At 38.9% G+C, this 25761-nt stretch overlaps 1 protein-coding gene across 1 annotated transcript; it reads right to left on the reverse strand.

Annotated features, from left to right (window-relative positions):
- Positions 1–8341: 8341 nt before the first annotated feature.
- On the reverse strand, positions 8342–23284 carry stxbp6l (syntaxin binding protein 6 (amisyn), like). The gene is made up of 6 exons (XM_041959300.1): positions 23140–23284; positions 15642–15772; positions 14914–15241; positions 14720–14815; positions 8533–8690; positions 8342–8365 (listed from the first exon to the last, which is right to left on the reverse strand). Exons 1-6 carry the CDS (start codon positions 23282–23284, stop codon positions 8342–8344), a joined length of 882 nt encoding a protein of 293 aa, XP_041815234.1.
- Between the last annotated feature and the right edge of the window lie 2477 nt (positions 23285–25761).

Here is a 25761-nt window from a genome sequence, read left to right on the forward strand (position 1 = left end):
TAAGGGTAAAGGGGGCCATGAACCCAAGTGGATCATACAGAGAAGCTATGACAGAGAGGAGACCTCGACGAGTTGGAAGATGATCTTTTGCATTAATGCTAAAACTAAAAGAGTCACTCACCATTGACCACTGAATGCCTAGTACATGTCCTTCTGATGTCACCTCTGGATTTAGTTTCAAAGGATCTGTTGACTCTGCTCTTTCTGAGGAAGCTACACAGGAAAGAACATCTTTGTGGTTTGAGTCAAACTTGTGTAATCTGAGACCTGCGCGGCTACACAGTTCCTGTGCCTCAACAATTAATTCTTTGGCCTCTTGAACAGTTGGAAGACTTATTAATCCATCATCAACATAAAAGTTCCTTTCAACAAAGGCGGATGCTGCGGGATGGATAGCTCTGCACTGCTGAGCCAGATACTTCAGGCCAAAGTTAGCACATCCAGGTGAGGAAGCAGCACCAAAAAGATGAACTGTCATTTGATATTCTCGTGGTTCATTTTCTAAGTTACCGCCCTCCCACCAAAGGAACCTCAGGTAGGTACGAGCTTCTGGAGAAACTCTGAATTGATGGAACATTTTCTCAATGTCACAGATCACGGCAACCTCCTCCCTTCTGAAACGACATAAAACTCCCACCAGTGAATTAATCAAATCAGGACCAGTCAGTAAAGTGTCATTTAGTGAGATGCCATTAAACTTTGCTGAGCAATCAAAAACAACTCTTAGCTTATTTGGCTTCCTTGGGTGATAAACCCCATGGTGAGGAATATACCAGACACTTTCTCCCTCAGAAGGTGCAGGAGCTGGCTCTGCATTTCCTTTGCTGACCATGTCTTCCATAAAGGCAGTATACTGGTCATGATACTGTTTATTGGCAAATAGCTTCCTTTTCAAGTGTTGTAACCGAACAGTAGCTAGCCTCCTGTTGTTTGGCAGTGCTGGTGGCTTGTCTTTTTTGAAGGGGAGGGGCATCTGGTAGTGTCCATCCTCTTCCTGTTGAATATTATCACTCAGAAACTGTATGAAGCGGACATCATCCTGAGACACATATTTGTCTTCATAGTTCCTTTCATTGAAATCTGACTCCAAAACCTTCAACACATCTGTCACAGCAGGCACAGGCAATTCTTTAACTGCAACACGATGCACAAAACTATGGCTGCCCTGTCTGTCCAAATGAGGGTTGGCCGACCCTATGATGCTCCAACCTAGCACAGTTCGTTGAGCAAAAGGTTCATTTTCGCTTCCCATGATGACCTCTAGGGGGGCCAAAGCTAAAGGGCAGTCATAGCCAATAAGGAGTCCAACTTCACAGTCTTGAAGTGGTAGTAACTTGTTGGCTAGATGGCTGAGGTGAGGCCACTTCAGAGCTGTGCTACTTGTTGGAATGTGGGACTTATCAACTGGTATGAAGTCACGTGTGTAGGCCTGTCGTATTTGAATATGTGCTTCAGAGCTAAATCCGCGAACTTGCAGACTACTGGCAGTTTTACTGGTTATGACAGTATTCACAGCTGTCATGGTGCTTAATTTAAGCTGCACCGGCTGAGTGTTCAAATTTAAGTCGACAGCCAAATCTTCTAGCATAAAGGTGGAGTCACTCTGAGTGTCAAGAAGAGCATAGGTAAGTATTTCTCTCTGGGGGTCTGTTGTTGAAGACACTAGGACGGGAACAATGCTAGAAGTGGCAGAATCATGCTGAGTCAGGGCATGAGACATAACTTTATGGATTTCATTGTTTACGGGATCTTCTGTGGCAACATTACTTGTCATTTCTATAGGTCTTACATTTTCTCGATGCAGGCAGGTAGGGTGACGTCTACCACAGGTGTCGCAGATATGTCGCCTTTTACAGTCTTTGGCAGAGTGGCCTTTTCTTAAGCATCCAAAGCATAAATGATGTTCATAAATAAAGGCTCTTTTCTCATCCATAGTTTTTATCACAAAGACTGGACATTTAGCAATGGCATGTGCTTCGTTTCCGCAAAACAAACAAGGTGGCTTTGGTTTTAGGCTTTCTGTTGGTGTTGAGTTGAAGCCTTTTATTTTAGTGCTCGTGTTGAATGTTTTGGCTCTCTTCTGCAATCTTTCATCTGATGTTTTTAAGTTTATCATTAAAGGGGAGGCAATTGGATTACAGGCAATGCGAGCTTCCTTCTGCATGAATTCTGAAAAATGTTGAAAGCTTGGATAATCACCGGATCGATCTAACTCTTCAACAACAATTCGATTCCATCTGCGCACTAACCATTCAGGCAGTTTCTGCAGAAGTTTGTGATTTTCTTCACAATCATTCAAGATGGATAGGCCTTTAATATGAAGCATAGTTTGCGCACATCCTAAGAGAAAATCTGCAAACTCTCGTAATGCTCTTGGGTCGTTAGCAGCTATCTTCGGCCATTTTAAAAGTCTCTCTCTAAAAGCCCTTTGAACAATAAATGGACTGCCATACAGGTCTTCTAGAACAGCCCAGGCACCTTTATATGCATCCTCTGAGTTCCGGTAAAAGAAACCTTCCACCGCCCTGCGTGCCTCCCCTGCTAAATAACTCTTCAAATAAAGCATTTTTTCACTTAGTGGAAGGGGCTTTTGGTCAATCAGGGCCATGAAGTAAACTTTCCAATCTGTGAACTTCAGAGGGTCACCTGTAAAGGTTGTTAGCTCTGGGACAGGTAAGCGACTTAAAGCTAATGAACTTGCTATTGCCTGGGTCAACATGGTTTCCTGAGCAAAACTAGCATCTTCAGGAATTAACTTTAGAGGTGCTGTGTGTCGCGGCTCAAAGGGTGAGGCTTGCGGATTGAGGAAGGGTTGGTATTCAGTGTTAAGGCTGTCCAGGGGAGTTTTGGCAGTCTCCACAAAATTGTTGTATGCTCTCACACGAGCCTCTGCAACCTTCACTTCACTCTCTGCCTTCAGCTGTTGCAACTTTGATTTTTCCTCTTCCACCTTTAATTTCCATTCAGTCTCTAGTTTCTCAAGTTTTGTTTGTTGAGCATGTAGTGTTTGAACAGCCTTTGCTTGCTCCATCTTCGCTGCCAACTCTGCTTCTGCGTCCGCTCGTTTGCTCGAAGATATAGAAATGCTGCTTACTTGGTCGTCCGGTTCTTCAAGAGCTTGTGAAACTACTGTTTCTGTGTTGGTCCTCCCAAAGACAGACCCATATTCCTCCTTATTTAGCTGCATCCTTACTCTCTCCTTTTCTAAACAATCATTGAAAGTTTTATCCATATTCTTCATTCGTTTATTAACAATATCACACATCTCAGATGATAAGGTGCTACATGCATCCATTTTCTTGACAACATCTGGAGTACTTGTGTGGTTAAGTCGAATGGGCTCATAATGTTGGCACACCTTATCATGTTTAGCCTTTATGATTCTTTGTATTTCCTCGAGTTCCTCAGGTGAGCAGAAAGTCTTTAGTTTAGCTCTTATTTCTTTAGCAGCCAATCTCCAAGTCTCATATGCCTTGTTAAACGCTTTCTCCTTTTTCTTTAGTTCCTCTTTTTGAAGCACTTGGCCCTTTTCTGTTAAGGTTCGCTCACGAGAGCTAGACCTTACTTGTTGAATCTCAGTGTGATTCTTTATTTCTTCAGAGGGTGCAAACATTTTTGTTACCTTATAAATGCCTATGGAAACTCAAATTTGATGAGTGGTGGCCTTTAAATCATTTTCAAAAATTTTAAACTACTCCACGTATCAGACATTTACACCTTTTAGAAATAAAGCTAATAAACCATGTCACAGCAAAAATAGACCTTTGTAAAATTTATACTCAAAAAAAAATAAATTCACGATTAAATTACCATTGATTTCAAGATTAAAGTGATTGTGTTAACCTTTGATAAACTTAACCTCTAACAAGCATTTCAGTTCAAACATTTATGCCACAACATTTGCTTAGATTGACTACATTTCTCGTCTTTAAATGTCCATTGTCTTGTGCATTGTTCATTGAGGAAGCGAGCAGATGACTTCATATACAGTATTTGCTTAAACCGTTCCGCGTCTCCGCAAGTGACTTTACCACTCAGCCGAAGGTCTTTCACTGCAGTTTATAGCGTGGGGAAGCCGCTGGTAGGAGGAGAGCACTGGCCAGGAAAAGACTCTAATGCAGCGTAGAGTTTCACTGTAGCGGCCCTTGGCATCAGTAATCACAGCGTTGAGTTCGACTGGTACGACTTTATTCTTCCGTTAGGATACCGTGAAACTAAAACCACATAGCAAAAGAAAAAAAAACAAATCAATTCCATAATACATCAACATTCAATTCACGTATAAATTACAACAACAAAAACTAATATTTCGCGTTTCCTTAAAAATCACACACACTGCAATTGGTACAAAAAAAAAAACCATCAATCTCTAATAATAATACAAAAACCCCCAGCAGCCCATTAATACAAAGATAACGCATACCTCTCTTCGCCTACCAAGGGTGCAAACTAGATACAATAGCCTTGTTGAAATGGTCAAATACCGGCGTCGGACCAACTGCACTCAATGATAAACAAAAGAAACACATTCACATAAATGTTGGGCTTATTGTCAAACATCACGAAATCCTTATTTTACTTCTATTCGTTTTAATTTTCAACTTACTTTGTACGATTCACTCTCCCGACCAGCTGCTCAGAAACATGCAAACCTGGCGTGTGACGTCACTATTTGATTTTCCCTTTAAACTTTCTGGGGAGCGCCAACCCGGGAACATGAATAATACACAAAAAACGCCGGCTCCGCTGGCCACTTACATACGCACACCCTTGTATTTTTGTATTTTTTTTTTTTTTTTTTTTTACCACATTCACCAGACCCATCATGAGAGACAATCCAACTGCCCACCCAACAAAAGTATATCACTCAACACCTGCACCCAATCTGACCTGGAAATCACCAACTTTTTGCTTTAGAGCTACACAAATATCACCACAACTGTCAAGGTTCAAGGTTCAAGGAGTCTTTATTGTCCCCGTGGGGCAAATTGCTCTACAGCCAGCAGTAACAAAAACAGGCAACAATCACAAAAAAAAAAAAAAAAAAAAAAAAAAAACAAAACAAAAAAAAAAAAAAAACAACAACAACATATTGCACAGAGAAAATAACAGATGGGACAGTACATTAGTCAGTCACTTGTTCAGAAGACCTATGGCAGCAGGGACAAAAGAGTATTTAAGTCTGTTGGTCCTGCATCTTGGCAGGATGAACCTGCGGCCTGACGGGAGCAGCACAAACTCACCAACCAAAGGGTGACACTCGTCAGTGAGAATCGAGCGGGCCTTATTCAGGGTCCTGAGCTTGAACATGTCAGCGAGATCATTGAGGTGAATGCCTGCAATTTTGCTGCACACTCTCACTATTCCCTGCAGTCTGTTTTTGTTCTTGAGGGAAAGTAAGCCGTGCCAGCAAATAAAAGAAAATGTCAGAACAGACTCAATAAAACAAGAATAAAACATTCTCATAAAAGTGCAGTCAACATTAAAACTCCGCAATTTCCTCAGGAAGTACATACGTTGATGTGCCTTCCTGCAAACAGCATCAACATGGAGATCAAAAGACAGCTTGTCATCAATGTTAGTACCAAGGTATTTGTAATTATGGACCAGCTCAATGGTTTGATCCTCGATGACAAGAGGAGGAGAGGCTGACAGATGTTTGCGGAAGTCTATCAGCATTTCCTTAGTCTTTGACACATTAATACACATAAAAGATGAGGAACACCAGTCTGTGAATTCCTTCACTACAGGGCCATGGTCAGGGTCGTCACTGCTCAGTAAGGACACGATTACTGAGTCATCTGCGAATTTCAAGATGTGACGCCCCACATGTTGACTACGGCACTCGTTCGTGTACAAAACAAAACGAGATCACGCTGTCAAGATAAATTCCAACCACAGCCATCCAAACAAATATATATAACAATGTAGGATATTAGATTAGATTAGATAAAACTTTATTAATCTCACAGTGGAGACATTTATTGTTACAGATGCTCTTTACAACACACAAGGGGGGGGGGCAAACAGTAATGAAATGTGCAAATGGGAACAGTGCAATCGTGCAAATAGGCAAAAATAAAAAGAATTTAGGAAATTTAAAAATTTTAAATTAATAAGGTATTCTATGTGCAGTGAATGCAAAAAATAGAAATAATACATATAACATATATATAATAATAATACAATATATAACACAATACATATATAATTATACATTAGATATAGTGTATGTAATTGTGTATAATTGTATTTCCTTTTGATGCTATTTCCTGTCCATTTTAGGCCCCAATATCTTCAAATCTGACTTTGTTGAATCACACAAAGCATGGTCATGCCTGCTACCAGGTCAAATATATTGTCACATAACAACATAATACTCACTATGATTCATAGGCTGACCTGGAGCCATCTCAAATGTAATGTGTACTTATTATAATATCTAGCTGTATATTCTAAAAGTGTATTATGAGAAATATTTTGAAACTTATTTGTTAACTTAAATATTAACTTGATATCATCAATCATCAGCTGATCAGTTGATATTCTTTTTTGTGCAATACTTTTTATTACTACTGTTTGCTATTTTTATATTTTATTATGTATAGTTTGTTCTTTGTGGTCTTATTTCACAATTTTTCACTTATTTCACTGTGTGTAATGCTGCTGCTGCACTGCAATTTCCTAGCTTGTGATAAATAAAGTGTATCTATCTATCTATCATCAAGTGACTTATTGCTAACCTCATAAACTATTAAAAATTACTGTTGTCATCAGTTGCCATTTTATGTCATTCCATGTCCACTGAAATGGACATTTAATTTTGACAAAATCCTGTGTTATCCACATCAAAATAATTATGCAATTTAACGTTCACTTTGAATTCAGTTTTAAATAAATACATAAATAAAATGGTAAGCTTTTCCAATGTGAAGTCCACATGTATTCAAATAAATCAAATAAAAGATTTTTAAAAATTGGAAAAAGTTGTTTACTCCATTTCCTATTTAGCCTGACTTACATGCCAAAACCTAATATTTATTGGTTAAAAGAAATCTCATCTGTTACATTTCAGCTGTGTTTGTGTCAGCTGTGTTTGTCTTGTGTTCTCTCTGAGTGCCATCTTATGGTCAAAAGCTGAACAGCTGATATCCTGGATGAGTGTAAAAGCAAGGCACAGCTCAATATACAAGTCCAGGCTTATTTAATTGGTTCAAGACAGAAGTGGTAGGGTGAAGTCAATACATCAGAGACATTCACATCACTTACATTAAACTGCCAAAAGCATTAAACAAAACATAAACAAATTACTCCAGGTCCAAACTGAGTTAAGCTTGTAGGAACAAATACTTACTGTCTCAATCAGTTTTACACAAAATTACTGAAAGAGTAATGAAAGAAATTAAGGGTTTCAACTAAGGTCAATATTTGGAGCTTCTAAGTTATCCTGACTTTTCTACACAGACCATCTTGACTTGCATAGCTCACTACAGAAGTTATCTCAATGAAAAATACTGTAACTTGCCAGATCTACCTTCACTCAACTCTCAAAGACAAGACCTCTAATGCAAGCTTAAACAACACAAAGACATAAAGAGACGAGAAGACACAGTACAGCAGACAAAATATACAGTGGGTTTTTAAGTGTTCAGGACATATCAATATCAGCATAGAGGAGAACACAGATTTGACAACATGACACTGCAATACTAAACTGCAAACACACACAATAACAAAGAGTAATGTGAAATCAAAACATTTAGTGCAGTTAGTGCAGTCCAAACCCCATAAAAACACACTACCAAATAAATAAATAAATGAATCACAATTTAACCCTGAGCAGTACTACCTGTCACATTGATCTTTGGTTAGGCAGGTGTCTTTTAAGACAATGTCATAAGTGCTGGGGAAAAACTATTCAATGACAAAATAAATTAAAAAATCAATGGTAGTGTTAAAAACTAATAATACACACAAAAACTATGTTAAGTAACTGCATCTTAACTCTTGAAGAGTAACTTTCTTTTTCTCATGAACAGCATGAGCTTTATCAGGCAAAACATTCAAACTGAACACAGTGCAGGTGATCCTCAAACCATAGACAGGTGTGTAAAATCACAAGAGCACAGTATTTAGTTGTCTCTAATGCACTCAGTTAGAAAAGAAGCAGTTTTAGTTACAGTCCAAAGCCTATAACAGTCACTCTTTTCCAGCTGTCTTCTAAAAAACAGGTTTTCATGAGGCATTTGCTGCATCTGCTGAGCATCAGACAGTATTAGTGTCCATGTTACAGGATTCTTCCTTAACATCTTGAAGAACTCCATTCATCCTTCAAACTACTTTACTTTGAATACCTCAGGGCCAGCTGCATGGGAAACACAATATCAAATATGTTTGTTGTAATAAAAACCATACATACACCAACACATTCAAATTTGAACACTTTTATCTTTACTACATATATGTATGTTATCAGTTATTTATCTTAGAGAAAAGGCGTATTTGGTAGAAATAGCTGTATGTTTATGAGACCTTGTGAGCAGTGTCTGCAAACTGCTGGGCTTTGTGCATCAGCTCCACAGTCTTGTTCTCAACACGAGTCAGTCTGTCTCCACGCTCCCCCAGAGACACATTCACCCTCTGAACTACATTACCCGTAGTGCTCCCTGTGAGACGCTGTACAGGCTGACCTGTTCATACACACAAAAAAGAGAAAGCATGTAAAGAGAAATTTATTCAAGGCAGCAGTCAGTGTATTGGAAGTAAAAAAGCAATAAAATAGTGTATAGAACAAAACTCCTCCCCATACATAAATTTTACTCCTAGTGTGAAAGGAAATTTTGACCTGAAAGTGGTGCAGAGGAAAAGTCAGGCTGTCAGCAAATACATAAGCACCAATCCTCCATCCGTTTCCACAGTAAGTATTCTGACCCGGGGATGGTGCCAGTGCCACTCAAGTCATGTTTGAACTATGAATATGAATACCTAATGTCATGACAATCTGGTCCAGAGAAAGATATCTCAACAACTACTGGCCAAACTGTTGACAGATGGATGGACAGACGGACCGAGGAGAGGAAATTAATGTTCTTCAAAACCTGTTTGTCTTGCTAATTCATGGTTCAATTGGCATTGAAAAGGCAAAGAAACAGAAGAAAACGTTTAAATTCATATAATTACTGGGGAAACTGGTGGGAAACTCCCATTAACCGCCTCTTGAGTTAAACTGTTTGCCAGCTCTGTTTGTTTGTATCCAATTGTATCAAATATGATATAATCACATTTTTAATTGTCACTGCCTGTGTCAGCAAGTATTACCCTTCTGAAGCGTCTGTGAGCAAGACCTGACTCCTGAACTCTACAGACATTTTCCATATCTAATTCAGAGCATAATACTGTACTATCATTGTCAGTAGCACCACATGTCCAAGGTTGACTGCGGTTAAGCAGGAAGTGCTGTTAAACTGTAACTTGGTGCCTTGCTGCAGCCTGGCACGTCTGCCTCCCATTACACTGCCTCTGTCAGCGGGATCAATGGTGTTCAGTCTCAGAGCCCCAGGCTCCCAAAAGGCTGGTAATTGTACTGACATCTCCGAAAAAAACAAAGCCCCCTTTCATCTGACCGCCACACCACAGAGACACTTTTCTGTTGCAGCAGAGAGGTGCAGCACAGTGGGGACAATAGACAAAAAGACAGCAGGAAAAATGACCCAGAGAGACACAAGCCCATGGTGATGTGACCTGAGGAGTCATAGTGGTATACATATATATGAAGGTAGGGTGCAAATCTGTGACTAGAAGTTTGTTGCTTCCAATCCCAGAATAAGAGTCTACCTGTTTCATAAAGAAAATTGTTAGTAATGTTGTTTAATGTAATGACCTGTGACCCCATTGACCATTGACCATTGAAGTGGCTGTGGCTCAGTAGGAAGAGCTGTTGTCCACCTAACAAAAGGTGAGGGTTCGATCCCCGGCAGCCTACATGTCGAAGCATCCTTGGACAAGAAACAATCTGTGTCCCCTTAGGCTCACTTAATGTCATTATAGGAGAAGGACTGTTGGAAATATCTCCAACATTGTGCAATCTGACAACAATCTGACCACACAGACTGTAGGAAGACAGACAAAGGAAAATAAACAGTGAGTGAGATAGTTGCTATTTTTTGTGTGACATGTTCAGTGATCTTTGTGGCTGTGGCTCAGAAGGTAGAGCAAGTCGTCCACTGATCACAGGGTTGGCAGTTCCATCCCAAACCCTGCCTGTCCACATGTTAAAGTGTCCTTGGTCAAGACACTAAATCCCAAAATGCTTCCAACCTTGCCAGTAGTTGTCTGTCATCGATGTGGGAATGATTGGCGTGCAGGTCACTCACACTAGCTCAAATGAAACGCAAGTTTTTTTTTGCTCTACCATTGTGGGATATGTGAATGGAAGCACATCAGATGTGCTAATTTTGTAGTGAAATGCATAAATGTTTGGTTTGTTTGAATGTTTAAATATAGCCAGAATGGAACTAATTTAAACACTCAAGCAGAAGTTTTATTTTTATTATTCTATTTATTTAGCATTTTTTATGTCATAGTGTAAGAGATGCCTTTGAGTGACCTATTGACCTTTGGGGAAAGTTTTTGTACTGTATTTGTAAAATGAAATACAGAAATGTTTTAAATATAATGAAGACAGTATACAAAGGTTTCAAGTGGGCCTAACACTAGCAAAATCCCCATCAAGTTTGTCTGCCTTTGAACCTTGAGACAGAGACTGACTCCTAAACTTGGGTATGAACTTTCATGTGACTGTGTATCGCTAGAGGCCTCTTTGCCTCTTTGACGTTTCCTTGAGAGAGTACCATGACCAAGTCTAAAAAGACAAATGTTTGCAAGAAATAGCAGAAGTGCTTCATCAGCCAGGCGAGTAGCTGGCTATGCTGTTATAACATTATCCTAATTGGGATATGATTATAATTACTCCAGTAGCATATGGTTCCAGATCGAACGTTAAAGTAGCCTGTTTAATGCAGCCAAGACATCCAAGCCTGCTCCTTGTAGAATAAACTACAGAAATAAAATTATTATATGTGAAACTTGTTGTACCTGTTGTACTTGTTGTCCAGATGCTACCCATAGATGTGTACGGATAATGACTGAATGGGCTGAAGTTTACACTGTGTCTTGCATTTTCTTTTACTGTTATAGCACATCCACAGCTGTTTCTTCTTTCTTTTATTTTCAACCACTTTTCAGGAAGTGGAATTTCTCTTCTTTTTTTTTTTTAAACCATTGACCATTTCAGGTTGTAACAACATGTGCTGTCCTCCATAACATCAGCCATAAACACAGAGGATATAAGCCTGAGGCCGCTGTGGCAGAGGATGAGGGGGAGAATAGTTTTGACACTGTCAATGCTGCTCCCTGGCATGACCAGGTGTCTGCACAGGTGTCTGTCTGGTCAGGTACTCCCTGACCACAATTATGTTTAACAGGCAAGTAAATAATTGTAAAGCTATAATTCATGCTTATTTGAAATGTTATGAAATATTTTGTAGTGGGATTTCTTTTATCAAAATAAGGTTGTTATTTTGTATGTATGTCTTATTCTTTTCTCCTTCTAAAAACATTATTGTGACATGTCATTGATTGAGTCAGCGCTGCACCCCCATTTAATGGACGATGTGGTGGAAACAAAAGAGATGCACCCCAAAACACACTTTGGAGACCACCCCAGATGATGTCCCACTGACGGAGGACACCAGCGTCTTTATTGCGGCAGTCCATCCAGGTCTAGGAGTTGTCAGCTAACCAAACATATACATAGTTAGAAATATAGACTTTTTAAGGACCTGCAGACATCATTAGTCCACTTTTTGTATTGTTTATTAGCTATTTTATTTGTTGTAAATAGATAAATAAATAAACTATGTGTTTAAAAATGTTCAAATGATTTAAAAACAATTTAAGAATAAATAAATAACAATTAATTTTTTTAACTCATTTCTCAAGAAGAGCCTGTCGATTCTTTCCCTGCTCTCGTGTGGTCTTCTCTCCTTTGCCTCTCTCTGCAACCTTATGTCTCTCTTATAACCTCAAGAAGCTCATCTTGCATCTTTCTCTCTCTCTATTTGTTTTGCTGGGTGGATTTCCATCTCCTACTCCTGGTCATCCACTGCTGCATTTGGCTCTGGTGTGTCCACAAGAATCAAAAAAATCATCCATGAGGACAAACCAGGGCCACTGGTCTACTCACACCCTCCCCTGACCCTGGACACTCATGACAGTTAAGAACAGCAGCAGCAAAACAAATTAAAACTTTAGCAAAGTTTCTTTCTTAACTTGATGTATGATTAAAACAATTATATATATATATATATATATATATATATATAGAGAGAGAGAGAGAGAGAGAGAGAGACATCATTCCTTCACTGTCACCATTTTCTCCAGAATTGTCCTAGTCATGGAGAGAAAACAAGAGAAAAGAAAGCCTTATTATTATTGATAATGTTAACACAGGGATACAAACTTAGTTAGACAGGAAAAGGTGACACTGCTGGACAAACATAAAATCCCCCAGAAATCATTTTCAAAAAAGGTGAGTGACAGTTTGCATTAGTTTGACAGCACAACCAAAACATAACAAAGAAAAAGAGTGTTGCCCCATTTACTGGTCATCTTTTAATGGGCTTTGTATAAGATGAAGATAATGCAAAGGGACGATCATTGCCTTACCTCCAAGCAGGTTTGTGCCCCGCTCGTGAAGGGGTTATCATTCTCCCCCCTCAAGTTTATAAATTGAGCAGTATTCTCCTTCTGCTTAAAACAAATAAAAATGTTATAGTAAGTTTTGCTTCACACCACCAAACCAAACCAAACAAGAACAACTGTTTAAGTAGCAAATAACTGAATTCAGGTAACCGTGTAGTCGATTCAAACATTTGTACTGGACTTAGAAAGCGATATTCAATTGTCTGAAAACCAAGCAGGGTTTACAGACTGTCTGAATATGTTCAGCATGGGCCATTTATATGCATAATATGAAGTACAGATTATCTATAAAATCGTTGGTAATGTACAAGTCAACTTCTGAAACTCTTACATTTAAAAGTGGAGGCTTTAAAGGTTTTGCTTTCAAAGGCTGAAACTTAGGTCAGATGTGGGCAGCAGAGCTGCAGCAAGTGCAGTGTCTCCAAGTAGCTAATGTGAGCTAGCTAGCTAACAACATTACTTAACATAGCCTATTATTTTAATGAAAATGTTATGTTGTAACACCCCTTGCTTTTTAAAGATTTGTATCATTGGCTATTCGAGTGCATTGAAACCCAAAACTTACATTTAAAAGTGTAATCCTCAGCCACTGCTGTTGTTTCCTTTGGGGAGTCCATCATATTTGTCTTTTGGGAAAAAATATCTAATCATCATAGGCGCACAATGAATCTTGGTACAGGCTGAGCCGTGAAGGATCCAGTTGTTGGATCCCCAAAATTCAGGAAAAGAAGGGTATAATTCTCGGTCGCGTTTGAAGGAGTCTTCAAAATGGGACAGCCTTGTCGCAATGCTGTGATGCACTTGATCTTCAAATGCAACCATCAAATGATGTGACCCCTGAATTGAGACACAGCTGTTGTTAAATAGGTGCATAATATGACCGGGTGTGATCTAAAATGGTTAAAAAGGCATTTTTCATTTTACTCTGACTTTAATTACTGTATCTCTTATTTAGTAGTTTCCACTGCTGAGTTACGGATTACTCAAGCAATTTAGTATGTCACATTATTGAAAACATTGTACAAATGTTTTCACAGATGGACATCAACCAGCAACCTGGAAAGTAAGGAAATCGGCAAATACCATTTCAGTTTGTAATAGGATGAAAGAAACTCGGTGTAGACAGTCTACACTGTCTGCAGATTACTCCCCATAAAATGGATCATAATAAATCTGAACTATGTATGAAATGTAATGTTGAAATTGGGGTTTTTTCTCACTGTGTTTGGACTTGTAAATATATAGATAATTATTGGAAAAACATAGTGGACAGATTATGCCTAATTCTTAACATTAAACTGAACAAGGACCCTGTGTTTATTGTTTGGGCTGCCAGACACGCAACTTAAAAGTACACATTCCAGGAGACTTCTGTGTATGATTAAGGTATTCTATCACATCAGTCCCCGTTCGACCATTGTACTTAAGGGTCTGGGGGATCACAGGTAGGAATGTATAACTGATTTTCCGTGGGGTCGCACAGATTAGAATATATATAAGTGTTGGCGATGCTGTACTGTAAAGGAATACAAGACTTGGACGCTGTCCCTGATTTTTTTTGACGTGTAACATGCCCTATCACCCCCCCACCCCTTTCTTTTCTTTTTTTTTTTGTTACTATTTAATTTGTTGGGTTTTTTTGTGTTTGTTTGTACTGGTTTGTGCATTTGTCAGCGTCTAAATGTTTCTGATGCCATACAGCATATAGGGCAGTGCAAAACTCTGAAGACACTGTCATTGATGGGGATGTGATCTCCCCTATGTTTCTTTAGTGCGTGATATAGCCTTCCCCTTTGATACTGTCTGGTCTGCTGGCTTATTGTGTACTTTTTGTATATCAGAAACCATTCAATAAAAATATTTACAAAAAAAATGTTTTCACAGGGTGAGCAGTACTAACCATGACTAATAAACTTATATGGTCATGACCTAGGGGCCCCTTTAATCACTACCTTACCTCGGCCTAGTGATCTTTGGTTTGTAACCATCATATTCTTCAAACGATTCAAGAAGGCTTTGCAGCGGTAGATGACCAGATTCATGGTACAGGCATCTCAAAGAAGAAGGACAGCACATTACAACTGGGTGCATTCACATATGAACTGAATGTTTTCCAGACTATAATAAACCTCAGTAATTATGTGATACTACCTCCTGTGAGTTTGGACTGGCAGTTGATGAACTCTGCCTGTCTGGGAGGAACATAGCTCTTCCGTCGGGCCTGCAGGGTTCTGGATGCAGAGCCCTGTGGGGAGTCACTGGAACCACCTGGGACCTCATGGTAAGTGCACTGACTTGCTCTCCTCTGGCGGACTTTCTTGTCCAGCTTCCCTGCCTTTCCCAATTTCCCTGCTTTTCCCTCCCAGTAGGTCTGGCAAGCGTGATACAGGATCTGGATAAGGATGCACTTCTCTGCTGATGAGCTGGCTACCCACTGGTCCACAGCATTGTCAAACACCAGGTCAAACTCTGGGCTGTCCTGGAAGAGCAGAGTACAGTAGAACAAAGCCAGGAAACAATTACATTACATTTGTTTAACTGATGCTTTCATCCGAAGTAACTTACTATAAGAGCACTCAACAATGTGGATACAACCCCAAAATTGCAAGAATCATGCAAGTACATCAACTTCATCATATGCTGACAACTGCTACATTTACAAAAAATAAGATTGAACGAATGGGACACTCCATTTTTTCAGGCTGTCACAGAAGATATGTAGACTCTCTGCTGCTGATGTTAGTAGGGAGTTTGTTCCACCATTGTAGAGCCAGGAGAGCATAAGATTTTATTGAGTGGTAGCTGGGCCCCCATATATCATGTACAGAAGATGTTGAAAACGTCTACGGGTAAGAACAGAATGTCTGAATGTGACTGACCTTGTTGGGGTTGATGCCATTGACCTGTCTGAGCTGTTCCACTGTCCAATGGGACCTCCTGGTGAAGGATGATGAGCCAACCATCTGCTTCACCTTTGTAATGAGGAGCTGATGTGGCCTTGTGTTTGTCACTAGGTAAATAGATCATACATAGAAAATGAGAACTCTTTCTATGTTTACTACAATTTAAAAAAACTCATATCCCGGGACAGATCGAACAGTAGCTGCCATCAGTTAAACCCCAGTTTGTGAGAATCTAATACACACACACACAAACACACACACACACACACACACACACACACACATATATATATATATATATATATATATATCAGCTGGATAGTACAGTGGTTGATGACAGAAACCATATCAGTAACTGTTAAACCTGTCGTATTTTTAGACTCTCTCCTGTCAAGCTTCACCAACTAATCTCAACAATTTCCTCACAAAATCATCAACCTGTATCTTAAATCCCATCCCAACCAAGATGTTTAAAGATGTTTTACCCTTAGTTGGCTCTTCTTTATTAGACATGATCAACCTATCTCTGTCAACAGGCTATGTACCACAGTTCTTTAAAGTAGCTGTAATAAAACCTCTTCTCAAAAAGCCTGCTCTTGATTTAGGGGTTTTGGCCAACTATAGACCTGTATCTAACCTACCCTTTCTCTCTAAAATCCTTAAGAAAACAGTTGCTAGTCAGCTGTGCGACTTTCTACATAACAAGAGTTTATTTGAGGATTTCCAGTCAGGATTTAGAGTGCATCATAGCAGAGAGACAGCATTGGTTAAAGTCGCAAATGACCTTCTAATTGCATCAGACAAAGGACTTGTCTCTGTACTAGTCTTGCTAGATCAGGGGTGTCCAAACGCTTTTCACTGAGGGCCACATACAGAAAAATATAGGAGGGGATGGGCCACTTTCTAGAGGTGAGATATATAGCCTCACCTTTAGTGTATTAAAGTTAGAAAAATCAATTAAAAGTTGGCCAAATATGCATTATTGTTGAATATAATTATAGAAAAAACTGCCTTCATCGCAGCTTTCCATAAATGGATTTTTAGTGATTTATTCAGAAAAGGGGTTGGCAGCTCATTCTCAGAACAGCAGCCTCAGATTTCTTCTGAGTGAGGATGGTGATCCCCCACCGTACAGAAAAAGAACAATAAAGCGGAAATTGGGATGGGTTCATTTCAAGCTCGTTATTTAAGTTATTAGGTCTATTAACACACCTATTAACGTTCATTGGAAACTATTATCAAATTAACAGACTGAATTGGACTTAATAACAGGAGTGCATATAATTTTAGTAAATTATAATCTGTCAAGGTGCTGACCATCCAGCTGCAGTGCTGATCCGATGCCACTCGTGCCAAAAATCCGCACAAACGTCACTTTGATCAAGGAGCGATCAAATCTGCATCAATTGAGACCAGCTGATTTTGCACAGTGTGTGCGCTGTGCACAGCGGTGTGTACTCTGTGTGTGAACAAGAAACACACATATAAGAAAGTGGTGCGCAAAAGCAGAGTAGTGACAGAACTGACGCGGCATTATTGATATTTGTCGCATGTGTACCTGCATACTAGTTATGTGCACGCATGTGCATTTAAATCAGTTTAACCCTTGTATTGTCTTCCCATCTACTATGCACCTTTTGTCTTCCCAGGTCAAAATTGACCCAGTCTGGTTTGACTGCTTGTAAAGCATGAAGTATAAACTAATCATCAAATTCTGTGTTGAACCTTTTTAGTCAACTTGTTTCCAACACATCAACATATATTTTACACTTATTTTTGTAATGTATGATATAACTGATGTAATTTATTAAAAATTACACTTCATTTTTGATTAAAAAAAAAACAGAAATTCTGATTATTTTGACTATGGTTATGATCCGAGGCACATAAATTGACGTATTATCACAGACTGGCATATGTCAAAGTTTAGTAAAATTAATGTAAAATTTTTTAATGGAAGCAAATAGTCACACCTGTTGTCCTCCCGGGTCAAAATTGACCCGGTGTGGTTTGACTGTTTATAAAGCATGTGCGTGTGTGTGTGTGTGTGTGTGTGTTTATTGTACTGGAAAGCACAATAGTATGATCCATTATACCACTTATTGTGGCCAGTTCAAATTTGACTGGGAAGACCACAGGTGCTATAAATTTTAATAAAACACACATAATTCAAAGAATATAGTCATAATTAATTTTACTTGCAAAGAGCATAGTATGTAACCATCCATGTCATTTTCAAGCAATTATATGTGAGAAAACCATAGTTATGATATGCAAACACTTGAAAACAGGTCAAAATTGACCCGAAGACAACAGGAGGGTTAAGTGGGACTGGCATTGCACTCAGTGGGAGCAGTGATGCTGCCTTGAGCCTTCTACCTTACATTTCTTTGGTTTTGCCATGTTTAGTAATCTGGGGTAAATTTGTTCTGTGATTGTCCTTTTTTGGTGGGGCAGCTGCCTTGTTCAACAGTACCCTGGGGTTAAAACTAAGAAGTGCAATACACTCGCAAAAGTTTCAAGAGCGGGCTATATTCTATTCTATTTCTAAAATTTCCTGCGGGCCAATCAAAAATGTGGGCCGCAGTTGGCATTTCGTGCTGCATTTGACCACTGACTATGGTATCAAGGGAACACTCTATTAGCATCAAGGGAATTGCTTTATTATATTTAGCTGGTTTCAATCCAACCTTTCAGAACGATTTTAGTTTGTAAGCTATACTACCATTGTTATTAGATTGTTAGTGCTGTATTATGTTCACATGCTATCTGCTATTAATATGTAAATACATCACATACATAAATATACCACATATGTACATACTATGCCAAATGTACTACATACAGCTACTAATATAGTCGAGCTGACAATACTGTGATTGCATTTCTGTCCATCCCCCTCTCAAATTAAGCTTCCTGGCACAGTAAGAAGCATCGGTACCGGTGACAGACTTAGAGCATCCACTACAGCCAGGACTAGGGCTGACCTTGTCCACTGCAATGGCAAAACCACCAAGAAATTAAAAAAGAGCACCAACACTCACTGCATCAGCTGAACTCTCATTGCAAAACAGCTACAAACCACAGACTCTAAATTATGAAAGTTGTGATAATAGTGAAATATTGCAAATTCCCCATCTGATAAGCCAAGAGCCAGAAATAATACTGGTTAACTCACACCGCACAAGCCAGATACCATTCTGATTGTGGATTCTATAAACAAGCATGTAAGAATGGCAAAGACTGCGCTCACAATGATTGACAACTCTGACAGGGAGCTAATGAGCTGTTGTCAGTCATCCTCTCTAAACATCCAAATCACATTGGATCTTTTGACATTCTGCAAAAGAAAAGTGGCTCTAAGGTCCGTCCACCCATCCTCAGTTCTCTGCATTAAACTGTGAAGAACTTGCATTGTTCTTCATTAACACAATAGGCTCACTTAGAAACAGCATTGCTGCTGATGTGACCACAGATGATGTCAAGCTCTGTAATGTATATAACCATGGGAAAATTCACCTGTAATACACTAAGTGAGCTCTACAACTGTTCTCACTAAGTCTAACTCATCCACCTTGTGTTAATCCTACGGCATTTTTAAAACAGACATTTCAAGTCATGTCCTGAAGATCATAAATACATCTCTGCAGGTATGGACATTACTAAAAAAAAAAAAAAAAGTTAATTCAAAACACTGCAGCTCAGCTACTGACCAGAACCAGGAGGAGAGAGCACGTTCATCCAGTTTTAGCTGCTCTGCACCGGCTTCCTTTTAGAATTGATTTTGAGGTCCTCCTCCTTGTTTACATAGCCCTTAATGGGCTAGGACCAAGACACATTTCTAAATCTCTTGTTCACTGTTTGCCTTCAAGAACACTGCAATCATCTGCTGCTGGTTTGTTGAAGCAATGGCAGAAAGAAAATCAAAGCTGCAGCCCTTGTCAATTAAGCACTAAAGCTGTGGAACACACTACCTATAGAAATCATCTCTTCACTTTAGTCTTTAACTAGCTATGACTTTCCTGTTACAGGTCTGGAACGTTTGTGCTTTGCCTTACACTTATGCACTTCTGTACTTCTTTTAAATTGTTGTATTTTAGCTTGATTTTATGCATTCTATGTACTCTTTATTTTCATTCTTACTCTACCTTATTTTTAATATTATTATCAAGTGGGTTTTATTCTCCATTTTATTTGACATAAATTTTCTGTCCTTGTTTTTACGTTCATTCTGTTTCTTAACTACGTGAAACACTTGGTGCTTGGGATTTCCTTGTTGGAACGTGCCTATTTTTAATTTTATGTTGTTACGAATGTTAATTGGGTTTAAAATTCTATTGTGTTATTTATTCATCTCATAAAAGAAAGTGGTTTGTGTGTTTTTTAACCCCTACAGCACCACAACAGAGTGGATCTCTGGGGCAGCTTCGAGCTGTGCCCAACACAGATAATTCCCCCATGAAGTTAAGAAGGCATCCTGGGTTAGGCTGAAACAGGCTTTTTTCAGTTAATCATGTGGACAGGCTGACACGTGTTCGGGGATGCCACCACTCAGGAGAACCACATCATTCTTGAGGAATACATCAGTGACACCAGTGACAACATACATTGGCAAATGTGTTGATGATATTTGATCACAAAGACAATGATAGTCATTCCCCGACAAGAAAGCCTGAATGAAAGCCAGGCTTGAATCAAGAGGTTCATCTGAGGTAGAGCAGATGAACAGGTCTATCTTCCTGTTAACTAGCATCACAGAGAACCTGTGACACATCTCCACCCTGGTTAAGAATGCTCAGAAATGATTGTGATTCTTAAGAAAACTTAATAAAGCAAAATTCTAATGCCAAGTTCTTGTCAACTATCACTTTTAGTAACCTCAGAGCTGGTTATATTGGGTGATCTCAATCATGACTGGTTATCGTCTGCATCAAACAAGCTGAAAGAGATTTGTAGTGGTATGACTTTGACACAATTTATTTCTGAACCCACACGACCAAATCCACATGATGTCTTAAAATCCATCTTACTTGATGTCTTACTCTCTAACAAGCCTGATAAATGAATCCTTAGTGGTGTATTTGATCCTGGGATAGGTGATCACTATCTTACAGCATGTATCAGAGATGTGAGCATAAAGAAAGCTACTTCACATGTGAGGAGGAATCTAAACAATTTTAAGGATCAAGCTTTTCTTCATGATTTGTACCAAAGCTCTATATCTGATGTTAGCACAATCCCAGACACAGAACTTGCTTTAAATGATTTTATTAATGTTTTTAATTCAGTTGTTAATAAACATGCTCCTTTTAAGAAAATTAGGGTAAAAGCCAGATCTAGTCTGTGGTTCACTGCTGACCTAGCTGGCCTCTTTAATTCACGAAACAGAGCTTGGCCTCAAGCTAGATGCACCAAAAACTCCTTCCATTGGCTTTTACTTACACAACTGCCATCGCTGTACTGCTGCAGTCAGAAAAGCCTGATTACTGCCTGCATTCTTTTACCAGCTCTTCCCGTGATCCAGGTAGGTTTTGGTAAATAAGTTGTTTAATCACTCTCTAATTGTAGAAAGCTCATTTCCAACAAACATTAGCAGTGGGTCGGATCAACTGACAGAGCTCAAAGAAATTTGCACAGCCTTTTATAATCATTCATTCATTCCAGCTTAACTGCATAGGCACAACTTAGTGCTTGATTCTGATAAAACAGAATGGATGCTATTCACCAAGTCCACTACTACTGAATCTGCTAGCATCCACTCAGTTAATGGCATATGCATAGAAAGAGTGCTTCAATACAAATAACTAGGTATCTGGTTGGACAACAATTTAAACTTCAAACATCACATTAATACAATGATTGCTAAACTGAGAACAATACTTGTTTTTTTTTTTTTTTGTATTGAAAAAATAATTGCTTTCCTATCTGCCACAGGAAAAACATTGTGGAATCATTATTTTTATCTGTTTTGGATTATGGGGATGTTATTTATGGAAAAGCTGCAGCTGTCACATTGAAACCACTGGATGCTGTTTACCACTCAGCCTTTAGATTTATAACTGGTGACCCCTACAGCACCCATCACTGTGTCCTTCACCAAAAGGTCAGCTGGCCTTCTTTGGCTGTAAGGCGAGGCCAGCACGGGTTTTTATTCATGTATAAAGCTTTAATGCAGTTGCTTTCACCCTACATTTCATCCCTTTTAACTCTGAACTCACAAAACCTTGGTGCTCACTCACAGAATAGGCCGATGCTCCACACTCCATTGATCAGAATTATAATTGGGAAAATGTCATTTTCTCACATTGCACCTTCTACATGGAACAACAGGCAGAAGGCCTTACACTTGGACTTTCTGCCGCTTGGTTAGTATCTCAACACCATTGTAAATGAGGATACCTCTTCAATGATCTTTCGAGGTAAAAGAAAGGTTGAACTGAATTGAATTTAACTTTAACAGAGGAGTGATAGAAATCATACTCTACTAGAAACATTATGAATTGGTATTGTTAGTGTACAGCCCATTACAGAAGGACTCTGTAGAGGGTGATTAAAACCAGGCAGAACATCATTGGTACCCATCTACCAAGCATCAGTGATATCGGTAAGGTGAGACCAAAGCATACTAAAAGACAATACTAATCCTACCAACAGCCTGTTCACCCTGCAGGGGATACAGAAGTATGCACTGCTGTAGACTGGCTACTTGGCTGTATTGTATAATGACAAATCAATGAACCTTGAACTCTACAAATTCCCTTTACTAACAAAATGATGAATAACAACATCAAGTGAACATACTTTACTATTGGAAATGAAAGCATGAACCAACAGACATAAATCAAACATTAGGTCACTACTGCCAAATTCAAGTTTGAAATAAAAAGTTGGAAAAATGTTTGTCAGAAGGTTTGATTTTAAGTTCATTTTGTTTTCTCTTTCTGTTTAAATACAATACAAACATGCTTCGAATTAGTACACACACTGTAGAATGCATTGGGAGGAGGTGTGAGCAGTCTGTCCTGAATTCTGTTTTACACAGATGAAACTTTACTTTGCATTGCAAGTTTTTTTCCATCTTTTTTCCATCTGTTTCTTTATATATATATGGTAGGTGTTATGGTGAGTTCCTTTGGTGGTTTTGGTGCATAACTACAGTACACAGCACTTTTTATGGACAAGCTGTCACTGGGATTAAATGTGTGAGCTTTCTGCAGCTCTTCATCTTCCATTACCTCTGAAATCTCTGCTTCTACGTCTCTGCCAACCCTGTATTCTCCTAAACAATCGCTGCTGTAAAGAGGTTCTTTCTTACAAGATGAAATGGATAGCCGGCCAATCAGAGCTTCTGTTCTACTGATCTGAGGGTTGGACCTCCTTTCATTTCTAGTGCTGCAAGTAAATTACAAACAGAAGTTTCAGAATGCTAAGCTGATTTTCACCAAAAAAATAAAGTCTAGAAGTCAAATTTAACCTGAAACACAGATGAAGGTGGTGTAGGGTTCAATAGGCAGGAAGGACATCCTCTTTCTTTTCCTCCTCTGCACCTCCACTGCCACCAGCATGCGCTCATCCCGAGGGAGGAAGACTTCTTTGTTGATGGCAGACTGAATGTTCATCGTAGCCCTGTGACCTACACAGGAGATGGACAGACACAACTGTGCTTGTTAGGCCTATTTAGACATTGTAGTGTATATAGCTTCTGGTTTAAAAAATCAGAGGAATTGATTTCTGCCAATAAGTCTGAGCGTGGTGCTTAAATACGAAAAAATACCAGAACAATGATTTTGTATTCTTCAGAGTATAATCAGTATGGTATCATACAGCACTTTGTATATATGTACATTTCATTTGCTATATTGACTATTCACTTTGAGTCATGACTTAAAACGATGAAAAAGTTAGTATCTTCATGTGATATATCAGCACTTACTCACATAAGTAATATAAGATAAATAAAAACACATTTTAAGAATGCTCATGACATGAAGTCTAGTATAAAACTCAGCGCTAAAATAATTTGTCAACTGACAGAAAGTTAATCAACAACAATTCTAATCATCTATTGTATAAATCACTTGTCAAGCATAAACACCAAACATTATCTGGCTGCTGCCTCTGCAGTGTGAGGATTTGCTGATTTGTGTGTCTTTGCATTTTGCTTTGGTCAGAGAAAGAAAACCTTTGAAGACAACGCCTTGTCTCTTAGAAATAGTGATACTGATGGAAATCAGTTACATTTTACATACCCACCGTTAAACATTCATTTTAATAGCCTGCTTAGTAAAAGTAGCTAATGATGGATTCATCTTTTCATTTCCTACTGTGCATTTATGATAAATGACTCTACATCTGTAAATCAAAAAGGCTTTACCTACAAGCAAGCCTACCTGTTGTTGTCTTTTTCTTTGCCCAAAAGCCTTAGTCTTGGATCTTCTGGTGGCCTCTAGTAAAGGGAGACTGTCTTGTTAGTCCAAATGTTAAATTAGTAGTCTGTTAAATTAATTAAATTTTCCCAGAATGTGTACCCAAGTACACCAAACAGCGTGCCTTGCTCTGAAGGCACAAATAAACGCCAGTCCATCCCATTTCAAGAGGTTGGCATACACGTGGTTAAAGGGTGCAAGTCAGAGAACAGTCACCATCTGTCTCATGGACAGAGCCAGAGCAGACTAGCTTTTTAACTGCAGGGGCAGGGGTGGCACCAGCTGAGAAAATGGATGTATGCTGATCATCTATGGAGAACGTATTTGCAACTGAATCTCAGTTTGTATTTGTGTACTCAGATTTGTGAACATTACAGGAATCTGCAAACATGAATTCAGATTTGTGATTGTGTACACAAATCAGTAAATGTAGATTAGATTTGTAAAATGATTTTAAACTCAGTCAAGTCAAGTGTTTGTTGTGCTGTCACAACTCACACTATTCACAAAACATGAAATGAACCACCGAAAGAACTGTGAAGCAGCATTTGACCTGTTACAGTGTGTCATTACAGCATAAAATCCTCTGAGACGGTATATGCACATCAACTTCAAAGACGTGCCACCTGTGGGACATTTACATAAAAAGTAGATCACTTTTTAGATCACTACTATACTCTAAATCAGTCAAGGATTAATTAGTATGAAAATGACCACAGTAATTAGAATAATATGTATGAGATCAAAAAGTTACTTAGGGTCTTTTCTATCTTTGCAGGTAGAGATGCGTTTCCACCACAACAGCACAGTTTCAGAAATTAAAGCAATGCAGTGTCCCACAATACAGAAATACAAAAATTAGACACAGCAAATAGACATATATTAATACATTAAGTATTTTGGTAAATAGGCAAGCAAGAGTAAAAAAGTTCAAAAGTTCACCAAAACTAAGTAAGACTCATTTATTTAACATTGTGTCCCGCTATTTGCATAATCGAGCATGGCAGCCATTCCTATGCTTTGAGCGACCAGTTTGCCTGGTCATTCTGACAAGAGATGGAGTACAACACTGCTTGTAAGGTGCGTAACACATTTCCAGCCTGCTGAAATGATTACCTGTTCAGTATATAGGAGGTAGAGTAGTTGTGCACTTATCAGAAGGTCAGTGGTTTTATCCTTGGCCTCGGCAGTCCACATGTCAAAGTATCCTTGGGCAAGATACTGAACCCCAAATTGCTCCTGGTGTCTGAGTGTGTTTATGCTTGTAATGAGTAGGTGGTCTAGCCAGCATTCTATGAGTGTGGTTGAATGGGTGAATGCAGGCGCAATATAATTTACCATTTTGCCATCTTACTTCAGCAGACCAAGGACTCTGCTCAGCAAGTTGATCAGATGACAGCAGACAAATACATAACCGGTCCTTGTGGCTCACTCTAAATGCAACACACAAAATGATCACTGAAGCTTTCAGCTCCTTTTAACTAAAATTTTTCCTCATATAATTTCCCTAATGTATTTGTAGACTGTAAAATTACCCTGTCACAGCATGCAATCAGTGCTTGATGTTAAAATAGCTAGAAACAGCACTGTGACATTTACAGCTCCATTGTTTTGGTCAGAAGATATTTTGTGAGAAGGCTCAGCCTTGCAGCATAAGCTTGTAAGGCTGG

The sequence above is a fragment of the Chelmon rostratus genome, chromosome 18, assembly GCF_017976325.1.
Source record: "Chelmon rostratus isolate fCheRos1 chromosome 18, fCheRos1.pri, whole genome shotgun sequence".
NCBI lineage: Eukaryota > Metazoa > Chordata > Actinopteri > Chaetodontiformes > Chaetodontidae > Chelmon > Chelmon rostratus.